The sequence below is a fragment of the Tachyglossus aculeatus genome, chromosome 3 (assembly GCF_015852505.1).
Source record: "Tachyglossus aculeatus isolate mTacAcu1 chromosome 3, mTacAcu1.pri, whole genome shotgun sequence".
Taxonomy (NCBI): Eukaryota; Metazoa; Chordata; class Mammalia; order Monotremata; family Tachyglossidae; genus Tachyglossus; species Tachyglossus aculeatus.
In genome coordinates, this window is record NC_052068.1 from 60,165,502 (window position 1) to 60,178,732 (window position 13,231).

The following is a 13,231-nucleotide window of genomic DNA, read 5'->3' on the forward strand; positions in this document are numbered from 1 at the left end:
TTATTAAGTGTAGGGGTTTACAGACAAGCGCTGTACTAAGCACTGGGGTAGATAAAAGTTAATTAGGCCTCACATGGGGCTCACGGTCAAAGTGGGAAAGGAGGACAGCTATTGAATCCCCACTTTGCAGATCATCATCATCATCAATCGTATTTATTGAGCGCTTACTATGTGCACAGCACCGCACTAAGCGCTTGGGAAGTACAAATTGGCAACATATAGAGACAGTCCCTACCCAACAATGGGCTCACAGTCTAAAAGGGGGAGACAGAGAACAAAACCAAACATACTAACAAAATAAAATAAATAAATAGAATAGATATGTTGATGAGGAACATATAAGATGAGGAACCTGAGGCCAGAGAAGTTACAGGGACTTGCCCAAGGTCACAGCAGACAAGTGGCAGAGCTGGGAACAGAACCCAGGTCCTCTGACTCCCAGTTCTGTGCTCTCTCCTCCAGCATAACAGGGACTATCTACCCAATTTACTCTCCTACTCTCTCTAGCTACTTGCAGGACGTCACAGTCTATGACTGGTCTCTCCATTTACCGTTAAAAAAACAAAAAGCACTTGTAAAGCGCTTACTATGTGCCAGGCACTGTACTAAGCTCTGCGGTAGATACAAGATCACCAGGATGGACACGGTCCCTGACCCACATGGGGAATCACAGTCTCAATCCCCATTTTACAGATGAGGGAACTGAGGTAGAGAGAAGTTAAGTGGCTTCCCCAGGGTCACAGAGCAGACAGGTGGTGGAACTGGGATTAGAACCCAGGTCCTTTTGATTCCCAGGCCTGTGCCCTAACCACTAGGCCACAGGGATTGAAACTGTGAGCACCACGTAGGACATGGACTGTGTCCACCCTGATTATCTTGTATCCACCCCAGCGCTTAGTACAGTGCCTGGCACATAGTAATAATAATAATAATAATAATGGCATTTATTAAGTGCTTACTATGTGCAAAACACTGTTCTAAGCGCTGGGGAGGTTACAAGGTGATCAGGTTGTCCCACGTGGGGCTCACAATCACGATCCCCATTTTACAGATGAGGTAACTGAGGCTCAGAGAAGTGAAGTGACTTGCCCAAAGTCACACAGCTGACAAGTGGCGGAGTCGGGATTTGAACCCAACTGATTTGATTTGAACTCCAAAGCCCCCGTCTTACCTCCTTCCCTTCCCCACAGCACCTGTATATATGTATAAATGTTCGTACATATTTATTACTCTGTTTATTTATTTTACTTGTACATATCTATTCTATTTATTTTATTTTGTCAGTATGTTTGGTTTTGTTCTCTGTCTCCCCCCTTTCAGACTGTGAGCCCACTGATGGGTAGGGACTGTCTCTATATGTTGCCAACTTGTACTTCCGAAGCACTTAGTACAGTGCTCTGCACACAGTAAACACTCAATAAATACAATTGATTGATAGTACTTGCTAAACTCGTTTTCTCTAGACTATAAGCTTGTTGTGGGCAGGGAATGTGTCTGTTTATTGTTGTACTCTCCCAAGCGCTTAGTACAGTGCTCTGCACACGGTAAGCACTCAAATACTACTGAATGAACGAATGAACAAACAAAGGTAGAGTGCCTGGTACACAGAAAGCAGTTAAATACCATTAAAAAAAGAAATGCCATAAAAGAAATTCACAATGCATAATCCTTTCTCACCATTAGACGGCAGAAATTTTTACTACAGCAATAATAATAATGCTAATAATAGTAATGCTCATATTTGTTAAGTGCTTACTTTGTGCCAGGCACTGTACTAAGTGCTGGGATAGATACAAGCAAATTGAGCTGTACATGGTCCCTGTCCCAAGTGGGGCTCACATTCTCAAATACCCATGTCACAGATGAGATAACTGAGGCAACAAAGAAGTGAAATAATAATAATAATAATAATAACGATGATGGTATTTGTTAAGCGCTTACTATGTGCAAAGCAATCAATCAATCGTATTTATTGAGCACTTACTGTGTGCAGAGCACTGTACTAAGCGCTTGGGAAGTACAAGTTGGCAACATATAGAGACAAGCGCTGGGGAGGTTACAAGGTGATCAGGTTGTCCCATGGGGGGCTCGCAGTTTTAATCCCCATTTTACAGATGAGGGAACTGAGGCCCAGAGAAGTCAAGTGACTTGCCCGAAGTCACGCAGCTGACAGTTGGCGGAGCGGGGATTTGAACCCATGACCACTGACTCCAAAGCCCAGGCTCTTTCCACTGAGCCACGCTGCTTGCCCACGGTCACACAGCAGACGAGGGCGGGAGTCGTGATTAGAACCCATGACCTTCCGACTCAGCAATCCCTGGGTAATCAAGGATTGGTTAGAAGCCCCCCTTGATGGAGGCGAAACGGTGAATTCCACCAGGGTTATTCAAGGACCAGACTGCAACTGCATTTAAAGAAGGCCCGGTGGGCCAAAGATTTCTGGGGAGCCGGGGGTGGGCTGGCACGGCCGGGCATGCTGCTCAGGGCCTTGGGCTGGAGGAAGATGGGAGAGGCGGGAGTATGGATGTTGGCAACCAGGGACAACAGAGACTGTGTCCAAACTGATTACCATCCAGCTACCCCTTACAAAAGTGCCTGGGTCATAGTAGGGGCTTAACAAATACCATTTAAAAAAAAAAAAGTGAGCAGGTCCTGTAGCACGAAATAGACAAAGCCACCAAGCAGTGTTCCCTAGTGGTTAGAGCACGGGCCTGAGAGCCAGAGGATCTGGGTTCCATCCTGCCTCCGCTACTAGTCTGCTAGGTGACCTTGGGCCAGTCGCTTCACTTCTCTGGGCCTCTGTTTCCTAAACTCTAAAATGGAGATTAAAAATCTGTTCTCCCTCCTATCAATCATATTTACTGAACTCTTATTGTGTGCAGAGCACTGTACTAAGCACTCGGGAAATCAATCAATCAATCGTATTTATTGAGCGCTCAATAAATACGATTGATGATGATGATGATGATGATGATGACTGAGCACTTACTGTGTGCACAGCACTGTACTAAGCGCTTGGGAAGTACAAGTTGGCAACATATAGAGACGGTCCCTACCCAACAGCAGGCTCACAGTCTAGAAGGGGGAGAAAGTACAATACAATAGAGTTGGCAGACATGTTCCCTGCCCACCTTCTTCTTAGACTGTGAGCCCCTTGTGAGATGGGGACTGTGTCTGATCTGATTAACCTATATTTACCCAGGGCTTAGAACAGTGCCTGGCACATAGTAAGCACTTAACAAATACCATACCAAAAAAGAAAAAATTCCAGGCATGCTGAGGGACCACTGACCAGGCATGCTTAGAGTCCAGTTAATTCTTCACTGGCTCTGTGAAAATAAGTGTGTTACATGAAAGAGCCCTAAATCAGTGGATGTCCCGTATGAAATTATGAAGCCTCAGGGATGTTTTGCCAAGGTTCAAAGAATTGACCAAACACCATGGATATTTTCAAAACAGTGATCCAAAAACATAAATATGGTAGTTACATGATTAAAAAGCAAAGTAAATATGTTCCAATAATGAAAGATTTTTGAATACATTTTTTGCATCTATTATGTATTTACTTTGTTTTCAAAGTATTATCGTTCACATCCTATTCAACAAAAATCTTTTGCTAACCAAGCAGAGCTCTGACATTTTCTATGCTGAATAGATTTTCCATTACCCATGCTAAAATGAAAAGAACTTTAATGACTTTATTTATTTAGGTCAGGCAAAATGTTTTAAAGGTTGAGGAGGAGAGGAAGCACTCCAAAGTCAACTTTGCAGGCTTAAAGTGAGAGAATGTTTATAAATACTGATATAAAAATGGGAAGGGCTGTACCTACTTAACTCTTGGTAACAGAAACAGGAGTCATCACAAATGCACAAATCAAAAAAGGCGTGTCCACCTGCAAAATTCCTTACTGAGGTTTAAATGACATTCTCCCCCTGAAACTAATCTTCCTAGGAAAAATCCACCTTTGATAATCCAGCATTGGGGATAAAAAGGTTTTCTAACTCAAAGAAGTGGTCATACCTGAGGAGTGAGTTCGACTTCCAACTCTCCGGATAAATACTGGCGTTCAAATTCTGCATTTTCACCCACGTACGAGGAGATCATTCGTTTTATCTGCTTGGTCTTCAGTAAAAGACCCAGGCCGAAGTTGTCAACCCTGGGAGGAAAATACAGCTGGTTTTCAACACTGGTATATTTCTACATTTATTCACAATAATAAAGAAAATGTCAAATGAACAGAGACCATCAACATCACCAAAAGAGGACATCATTGGAAGAGGAACTATTCATTAGTTGACTATAATCCGGAGTATTGTTTTGGTTTCTTTAGAAAAATTGTCTTTACCTCTGCAGTTCATATTTGTAATGATGCCAACAGGTAACACAGCATTGGCCTCCAGAGGTGCTGGGTGAAGGAGTTGAGCAGGATTTACCCCTTTTCCTCTGAATTTATCCTCCCCTGCCTCCAGCTACAGCCTAGGAGGACTAATTGAAGGGGGTAGTGCTTGAATGCCTGTTGGTATTTAATGTGGGAGATGGAGAAAAAGTTCAGGAGTTCTACCTCTGGCCAACTGATGAGGCCAATGGCCCCTGGCCTAGTGGAAAGGGCAGAGGATGGGGAGCCTGTAGACCTGGGTTTTAGCCCTGGCTCTGCCCCTTCATCATCATCATCAATCGTATTTATTGAGCGCTTACTATGTGCAGAGCACTGTACTAAGCTCTTGGGAAGTACAAATTGGCAACATGTAGAGACAGTCCCTACCCAACAGTGGGCTCACAGTCTAAAAGAGGGAGACAGAGAACCAAACCAAACATACTAACAAAATAAAATAAATAGAATAGATATGTACAAGTAAAATAAATAGAGTAATAAATATGTACAAACATATATACATATATACAGGTGCTGTGGGGAAGGGAAGGAGGTAAGATGGGGGGGATGGAGAGGGGGACGAGGGGGAGAGGAAGGAAGGGGCTCAGTCTGGGAAGGCCTCCTGGAGGAGGTGAGCTATCAGCAGGGCCTTGAAGGGAGGAAGAGAGCTAGCTTGGCGGATGGGCAGAGGGAGGGCATTCCAGGTCCAGGCCCCTTGCCTGTTGTGTGACCTTGGGCAAGTCACTGAACTTATCTGTGCCTCAATTTCCTCCTCTGTAAAATGGGGACTTAAAACCTGTTCACCCTCCCCTTTAGAATGTGAGGTCCGTGTCCAACCTAATTATCTTGCCTCTGCCTCAGTGCTTGGCACATAGGAAGTGCTAAATAAATACCATAATTGTTATTATGATCATGGCCTAGTGAAGAGAGCACAGGCCTCAGAGTTGGAAGGACCTGGGTTCTAATCCTGGCTCTGCCACTTCTGCTGTGTGGTCTTGGGTATGTTATTTTACTTCTCTGTGCCTCACTTACCTCACCTGTAAAATGGGGATTAAGACTCTGAGCCCCACGTGGGACATGGACTGTCTTGTCTTATGCTGTCGAGTCGCTCCGACTCACAGCAACGCCATGGACACATCTCTCCCAGAACACCCCCACCTCCATCCGCCATCGTTCTGGTAGTGGGTCCAGAGAGTTTTCTTGGTAAAAATAAAGTAGTGGTTTACCGTAGCTGCCTTTCGCGCGGTAAACTCGAGTCTCCGCCCTCGACTCTCTCCCATGCTGCTGCTGCCCAGCAAGGGTGAGTTTTGCCTTGTAGCAGATTGTCATCCACTCACTAGCCACTGCCCAAACTAGGGATGCTTGACACACCCTCCTTTAGACAAGACCGGGAGAGGACCAGAAACTCTCCGCATGCGACCGAGATGGGACCCAATTTGCACGTATCCACTCCAGTGCTTAGTACAGTCCCGACACGTAGTAAGTGCTTAACAAATACCAGTTATGATTACCATGTTGTTTTAGACTGTGAGCCCCTAAAAGCCACAGACTGTGTCTAATTCCCACCTGGGGATTCCTTCCCAACACATAGTACAGTGCTCTGCACACAGGAAGCACTTAATAAACACTACTACCCCTAATAAAATAATAATAGTGGTATTTAAGTGCTTACCATGGGCCGGGCACTTTACTAAGCTCAGGGGTAGATACAAGCTTATCAGGTTGGACACAGTCCCTGTCCCACATGGGGCTCACAGTCTCAATCCCCATTTTACAGATGAGGCAACCGAGGCACAGAGAAGTAAAGTCACTTGCCCGAAGTCACACAGTAGACAAATGGCAGAGCCAGGAATAGAACCCATGATCTTGATTCCCAGGCCCATGCTCCATCCACTACACCATGCGGCTTCTCTACCACAACTACTATTACTCCTACTGTGTCTCTGGCACCTCCACTCCCAGGTGTCAGAACCTGTGTGGCTTAATGGAAAGAGCCCGGGCTTGCGAGCCTCAGTGCTTAGAACAGTGCTTGGCACATAGTAAGCGCTTAACAAATACTATCATCACCATCACTCCCGCTCACGCCCTACCTCCTGTCTGGAACCCCCCCGCCCGCCAACTCTCCCATCACCCCGTACCCCATCTGGCTAGCCACTTCAAGGCCCTTTTGAAGTCACATCTTCTCCAGAAGGCTGTCCCTCATTAAGCTCTCAACTCCCCACCCTTAATCATTAATAATAATAATAATATTTATTCAGCACTTACTATGTGTAAAGCACTGTTCTAAGCACTGGGAAGGTTACAAGGTGATCAGGTTGTCCCACGGGGGGCTCAGTCTTAATCCCCATTTTACAATTAAGAATTCTTCTTAATTCCTCCCTATTGCCACTTCAGCAACTTCAGCACCCCCCACCCTCCTCCACACACTGTGTAGCCCTTCTGTTCACATCTGTGGCTTAGTGGAAAGAGCCCGGGCTTGGGAGGCGGAAGTCGTGGGTTCTAATCCCGGCTCCGCCACTTGTCAGCTGTGTGACTTTGGACAAGTCACTTCACTTCTCTATGCCTTAGTTACCTCATCTGTAAAATGGGGATTGAGACTGTGAGCCCCACGTGGGACAACCTGATTACCTTGTCTCCCCCGCAGTGCTTAGAAGAGTGCCTGGCACATAATAACCGCTTAACAAATACCATCATTATTATTCCCTGTAATTATAAATTGGTAAATGCTAAATATGGTAAAGATCCTTGAGGGCAGAGATCCTGTCTCCTAACTCTACCATACTCTTCCAAGTGCTCTGCACTCTGATTGAATAACTGATTGTGCCTGAAGCCATGGACTGAGGATTCTTCCCTCCAATTACTGTGCACAATTGTTTTTTTTGTTTTACAATGCTATCTTGCATTGTTGACTGTGTAAGGTAGTTATTTTACATAATTACTGTTATGGTTCTATGTGCCTGTTTACCCCTACTTGGACTGTGCTAACCAATGTCAAATATGTTTATCTTGTAATTACCCCTGTGCTTAACAGGTTACAGTAAGCGCTTAAAAAATACCATTATTTCCACTAGTGTAATGGGAGAGATGGGCCTTTCTGTGCTACCCTTACACTTGGATTTTACCCTTTAAGCACTTGGTAATAATAATAATGGGTTTTTTTAACCACTTACTATGTGCCAAACACTGGTACTCACTCTACAGCATTTATATACATATCCAAAACTGATTTTAAAGTCTGTCTTCCCCTCTAGACCTAAAGTGCCTTGTCAGCAGGGAATGAGTCTGTTATATTATTGTATTGTACTTCCCCAAGCGCTTAGTATGGTGATCGGCACACAGTAAGCGCTCAATAAATGCCATTGACTGATTAAGTGGGAAAAACAAATTTAACTACTGTCAAGGGAATGGAAAAATGAATGAATTAACGAACTAATAATTAAAGGAGTACACACTTTGATAAAAGGGCTAAGAGTAATCAGTCAATTAATCGTGGGTACTTACTGAGTACTTACTGTGTGCCAAGCATTGTACTGAGCACCAGGGAGAAGAGAATATAAAAGAGTTGGTAGATATGATCCCTGACCAGAAAGAGATGACAATCTAGAGGGAGAGCACTCCTAGCCCAATACGCTGCACACAGTAAGTGCTCAATTAATACTACTGACTGATTGATTGGGGAGTTTAGAAAAAACGGGAAAACATAATAGAGAACATGATTACTCTGGGAAATTTTCATGGAAGAGGCAGGTTTCTCGGAGCTTTCAAAGATGGGAAAAATGGAGGCACAGCCGTGAACAAAACACTGGAAGACAGTGGAGTAAGAGATAAATCTGGTTGAGCTATCACCACAGACTAGTTTAATGAGGCAGCAATAAGGGAAGAACCCGATACATAAGTGAATTATCCCTTGGGAACAGAGGACTGTTTTCAAGAAACCTTTTGAAATGGGACAGGTAAATGAGGGCATTTGCCTAATGCTTGTGAATTCGCCCGTTAAAAACTCCAAACTCTCTTAGGAAAAATAACCTGGTTTTGATCATCTGTCCAATCTCACACTAAGAATTCTGTGGAAGGAAGTGTAGAGAGCAAACATTAACCTGCGTCTGTTAATGGACCCCCAAATCATTTCTGGTTCTCCCTCCCAGGGAAGGGGTGGGGGGCGGAGAGAGAGAGATACTGATTCAGAAAAACCAGCTTCCCAGTCCCCCAGGCGCGGCCCACTCCCTCCAAATGAGAAGCAGCGTGGCCAAGTGGATAGAGCCCAGGTCCAGGAGTCAGAAGGACCTGATTTCCAATCCCAGCTCCGCCACTTGTCTGCTGCGTGACCTTGGGCAAGCCATTTCACTTCTATGCAGCTTAGTTACCACATCTGTGAAATGGAGATTAAGACCGTGAGTCCCATGTGGGATATTCTAAGTGTACACAAACTCGTTTTTCATTCAATTGAGTACATTGTTTCTTTCATCCTGAAAAGTGTCACTCTCCCATCACAAACTTAAAAAAAAAATGGTTCAAGTTTCAATAGATTGGCAATTTTAAAATGTCTTTCTCCCGCCCCCTAAGTCATCATCAATCGTATTTATTGAGCGCTTACTGTGTGCAGAGCACTGTACTAAGTGCTTGGGAAGTACAAGTTGGCAACATATAGAGACAGTCCCTACCCAACAGTGGGCTCACAGTCTAAAAGAGTGGGCTCACAGTGCGATCTAGTTGTTTTGTTGTGTTTCCCCCTTCTAGACTGTGAGCCTGTTGTTGGGTAGGGACCATAGCTATATGTTGCCGATTTGTACTTTCCAAGCACTTAGTACAGTGCTCTGCACACAGTAAGCGCTCAATAAATACGACAATGATTGAATGAATGAATATGGACTGCATCCAACCTGACTAGCTTGTAGTCGGCTCCTGACCCCAAGGCTTAGTACAGTGGCTGGCAAATAGTAAGCACTTAAGTACTAAACAAAAGTGAGGATAAGACAATAGCGGCTTCATAAAAATGATAACTGCAATGAGAGAGCTAACAGGAATAACTCCAGGGAGGGTTTCTTGCTGCCTAGCTCGTCAGCAGAACCAGCTTCCGAATTGTTCGGGACTATTCAGACTAGGCCCAGCCCACTCCCTCCAAATGAGAAGCAGTGTGGCCCAGTGGATAGAGCACGGGCCTAGGAATCAGAGGACTCGGATTCCCATCCCAGCTCTGTCGCATGTCTGCTGGGTGATGTTGTGAGCAAGTCACCTGATTCCCCTGTGCCTCCGTTACCTCACCTGTAAAATAGGATTCAATGCCCGTTCTCCCTCCTACTTTGACGGTGAGCCCCACGTGGGACAGGGACTGTGTCTGAGCTGATTAGCTTGCATCTTCCCCAGTGCTTAGAACAGTGTTTGGCACATAGTAAGTGCATAGTGAATATTGCAATTATTATCAGAACATGTCTGCCAAGCTAGCTCTCTTCCTTCAAAGCCCTACTGAGAGCTCACCTCCTCCAGGAAGCCTTCCCAGACTGAGCCCTCTCCTTCCTCTCCCCCTCCCCACAGCACCTGTATATATGTATATATGTTTGTACGTATTTATTACTCTATTTATTTTATTTGTACATATTTATTCTATTTATTTTATTAATATGTGTTGATTTGTTCTCTGTCAGACTGTGAGCCCACTGTTGGGTAGGGACGATCTCTATATGTTGCCAACTTGTACTTCCCAAGTGCTTAGTACAGTGCTCTGCACACAGCAAGCACTCAATACATACGACAATGAATGAATGAACTCTGTTACATTGTACTGTCCCAAGCACATAGTACAGTGTGACCTTGGGCAAGTCACTTAACTTCTCTGTGCCTCAGTTCCCTCATTTGTAAAATGGGGATTAAGACTGCTAGCCCCATGTGAGACAGGGACTGTGTCCAACCCTATTATCTTGTATCTACCCCAGTGCTTAGAACAGTGCCTGGCACATAGTAAGTTCTTAACAAATATTATAATAATGAATTACTATTACAGTGATTATACCACTGATTGATCCCACACACACCCCTTTCCCTTCTCAATCAATCGTATTTATTGAGCGCTTAATGTGTGCAGAGCACTTTACTAAGCGCTTGGAAAGTACAAGTTGGCAACATATAGACAGTCTCCTACCCAACAAGACTTCAGGAGAGAAGCCCTCCGACTGGGAAGGCCAACTCTGCCAGCCCAGACAACAGGACCCCCCACCCCCACCACCCCACCCAACACATTTTTCACCCCCGCCGCCCTCTCATCGGCTTTAATGTGGGGACAAGTCGTCTGGCCGGGCATTGGAAAGGACCCAGGTCGAGTGAGTCACCGAGCAGAGCTGGCACCATCACCGCCACTTGCGGCTGAGCGCCTCACCCTCTGCTGACAGTCTCAAAGCCCAAGCGGGGCATGGGCAAGCCCCTCCCCTGGGCCGCCTGCCGGCAAAACCCAAACCCCTGGGGACTGCGATGTTATTCAAATAGTTTATAATTGGAAAGGGGACCAGAGGTCCAGAATTCCCCGCTGTTGCAGCTGGGTTGCACAATGCAAGCCAGCCCGGAGAAATCACTCCTGGTTAGGAGTGCTAGGAGCAGAAGAGAAGCAGCATGGCGTAATGGATACAGCACAGGTCCGGGAGTCGTGAGGTCGTGGGTTCTAATCCCAGCTCCACCACTTGCCTGTTGGGTGACTCTGGGCAGGTCATTTCCCTTCTCTGGGCCTCGGTTACTTCATCTGGAAAATGGGGACTGAGATTGGGTCCAACTCCATTTGCTTGTATCTACCCCAGTAAGGTGCCTGGCACACAGTAAGCACTTAACGAATACCACTATTAAAACTACTATTATTAGGATATCAAAAGAGGTTCTGGGATTTGCCTAGTCATGTGTATGCACCTGTGCTAGCCCTCTCTGCATCCCCCCCACCCCACGACCCCTCCTTCTTCCCTGGCTGCTGCCCGGCCGGATGCCCATATTCATTCATTCATTCAATCGTATTTATTGAGCGCTTATTGTGTGCAAAGCACTGTACTAAATGCTTGGGAAGTACAAGTTGGCAACATATAGAGACGGTCCCTACCCAACAGCAGGCTCATATGGGGTTGTATGGTGGGGTGCCACCTCCACATTAGAGCTGCTGCAGAGCAGGCCTACATCTGGGCTTACCGGTGGCAAACTGACTCTCCATTTCCTGCCATTTCACCCACAGGAAGAGTGGGGGTTCCCCCTGGTTAACGGACACCGCGGACACGCTCCGTGGCAGGGGAGCAGAACACAGTTCCAGCCTCAGGGGGACTGCGGGGTCTGGGTCCACCTCAGAAATGCCTCACCCTCGGCTTTCAAAGCCTTCAATCATCTTGCCCAGTCCTACCTCACCTCACTACTCTCCTTCTACATCCCAGCCTGCACACTTCGCTCCTCTAATGCCAACCTACTCACTGTGCCTCCATCTCGTCTCTCTCACTGCCGACCTCTCGCCCACGTCCTGTGTCTGGCCTAGAATGCCCTCCCTCCTCCTACCCGACAGACAATTACCCTCCCCTCCTTCAAAATAGTGAAACATCTCTCTTAACAGAGACCTTCCCTAGGCCCTCCTTTCCTCTTTTTACCCTCCCTTCTGCGTCACCCTGACTTTCTCCCCTTATTCATCCCCTCAGCACTTATATACATTGCTATAATTGTATTTATTTAAATTAATGTCTTTCTCCCCTTCTAGAGAAAAGCTCACGGTGGGCACGGAACGTGTCCATTATATTTCTGTACTGTACTTTCCTAAGTTCTTAGTTCAGTGCTCTGCACACAGGAAACGCTCAATAAATATGACTGACGGTGATTGGGCAGCTAGAGAAATCATTCATTCAATCGTATTTATTGAGTGCTTACTGTGTGCAAAGCACTGTACAAAGCACTTGGGAAGTACAAGTTGGCAACAGAGGGCCGCTGTCTAGGAACAACATTCACCACGCACCCGTTGGGGGCAGACCACCGTGGGAGGGACAGTAAGGAATCTCCAATCCCTTATTCATTTTTTAATCAATTGCATTTATCGGGTACTTTTTGTACGCACAGCATTGTTACTAAGCGCTTGAGAGAGTACAGTATAACAGAGTTGGTAGACGTGTTCTCTGCCCAGTGCTTACTGAGTGCACAGCACTGAATTAAGCGCTTGGGAAAGTACAATGTAACAATAATAATAATAACGATGGCATTTATTAAGTGCTTACTAAGTGCTGGGGAGGTCACAAGGTGATCAGGTTGTCCCACGGGGGGCTCACAGTCTTAATCCCCATTTAACAGATGAGGTAACTGAGGCCCAGATAAGTTAAATGGCTTGCCCAAAGTCATACAGCTGACAACTGGCGGAGCTGGGATTTGAACCCACGACCTCTGAAACCAAAGTCCATGCTCTTTCCACTGAGCCACGATGCTTCTCTATAACAGAGCTAGTAAGCACGTTCTCTTCCCACATTGAGCTTATAGTGTCGCATGTCCTCTGGGCCCACCCTTTGCCTCCAAGCACCCATGTCCTTAATCGGGGAAGGTCTCCTGGAGGAGACAAACTTTTATTTTAATAAGGCTTTGAAAGTGAGGACAGTGATGGTCTGTCGGATATGAAGAGGGAGGGCGTTCCAGGCCAGGGGCGGGATGTGTGCGAGAGATCAGCTGCGAGATAGATGAGATTGAAGAAGTGAGTGGTTTGGCATTAGAGAGGAGAAGTGTACAGGCTGAGCTGTTGTAGAAAAAGCAGAAATGTAAGGAAGGGTGGGGAAAGGTGCTTCATATAAGTTATCATTATATGAGAGAAGCAGCATGGCTCAGTGGAAAGAGCACAGGCTTTGGAGTCAGAGGTCATGGGTTCAAATCTC

At 45.8% G+C, this 13,231-nt stretch overlaps 1 protein-coding gene across 1 annotated transcript in view; it reads right to left on the bottom strand.

Annotated features, from left to right (window-relative positions):
- The window catches only part of OXCT1 (3-oxoacid CoA-transferase 1), a 132,035-nt gene that overhangs the window by 98,612 nt on the left and 20,192 nt on the right, over nt 1-13,231 (bottom strand). The window contains exon 4 of the mRNA XM_038744201.1: nt 4,022-4,157. Within this exon, the coding sequence (XP_038600129.1) occupies nt 4,022-4,157 (136 nt within the window). The remainder of the gene's footprint in view (nt 1-4,021; nt 4,158-13,231) is intronic.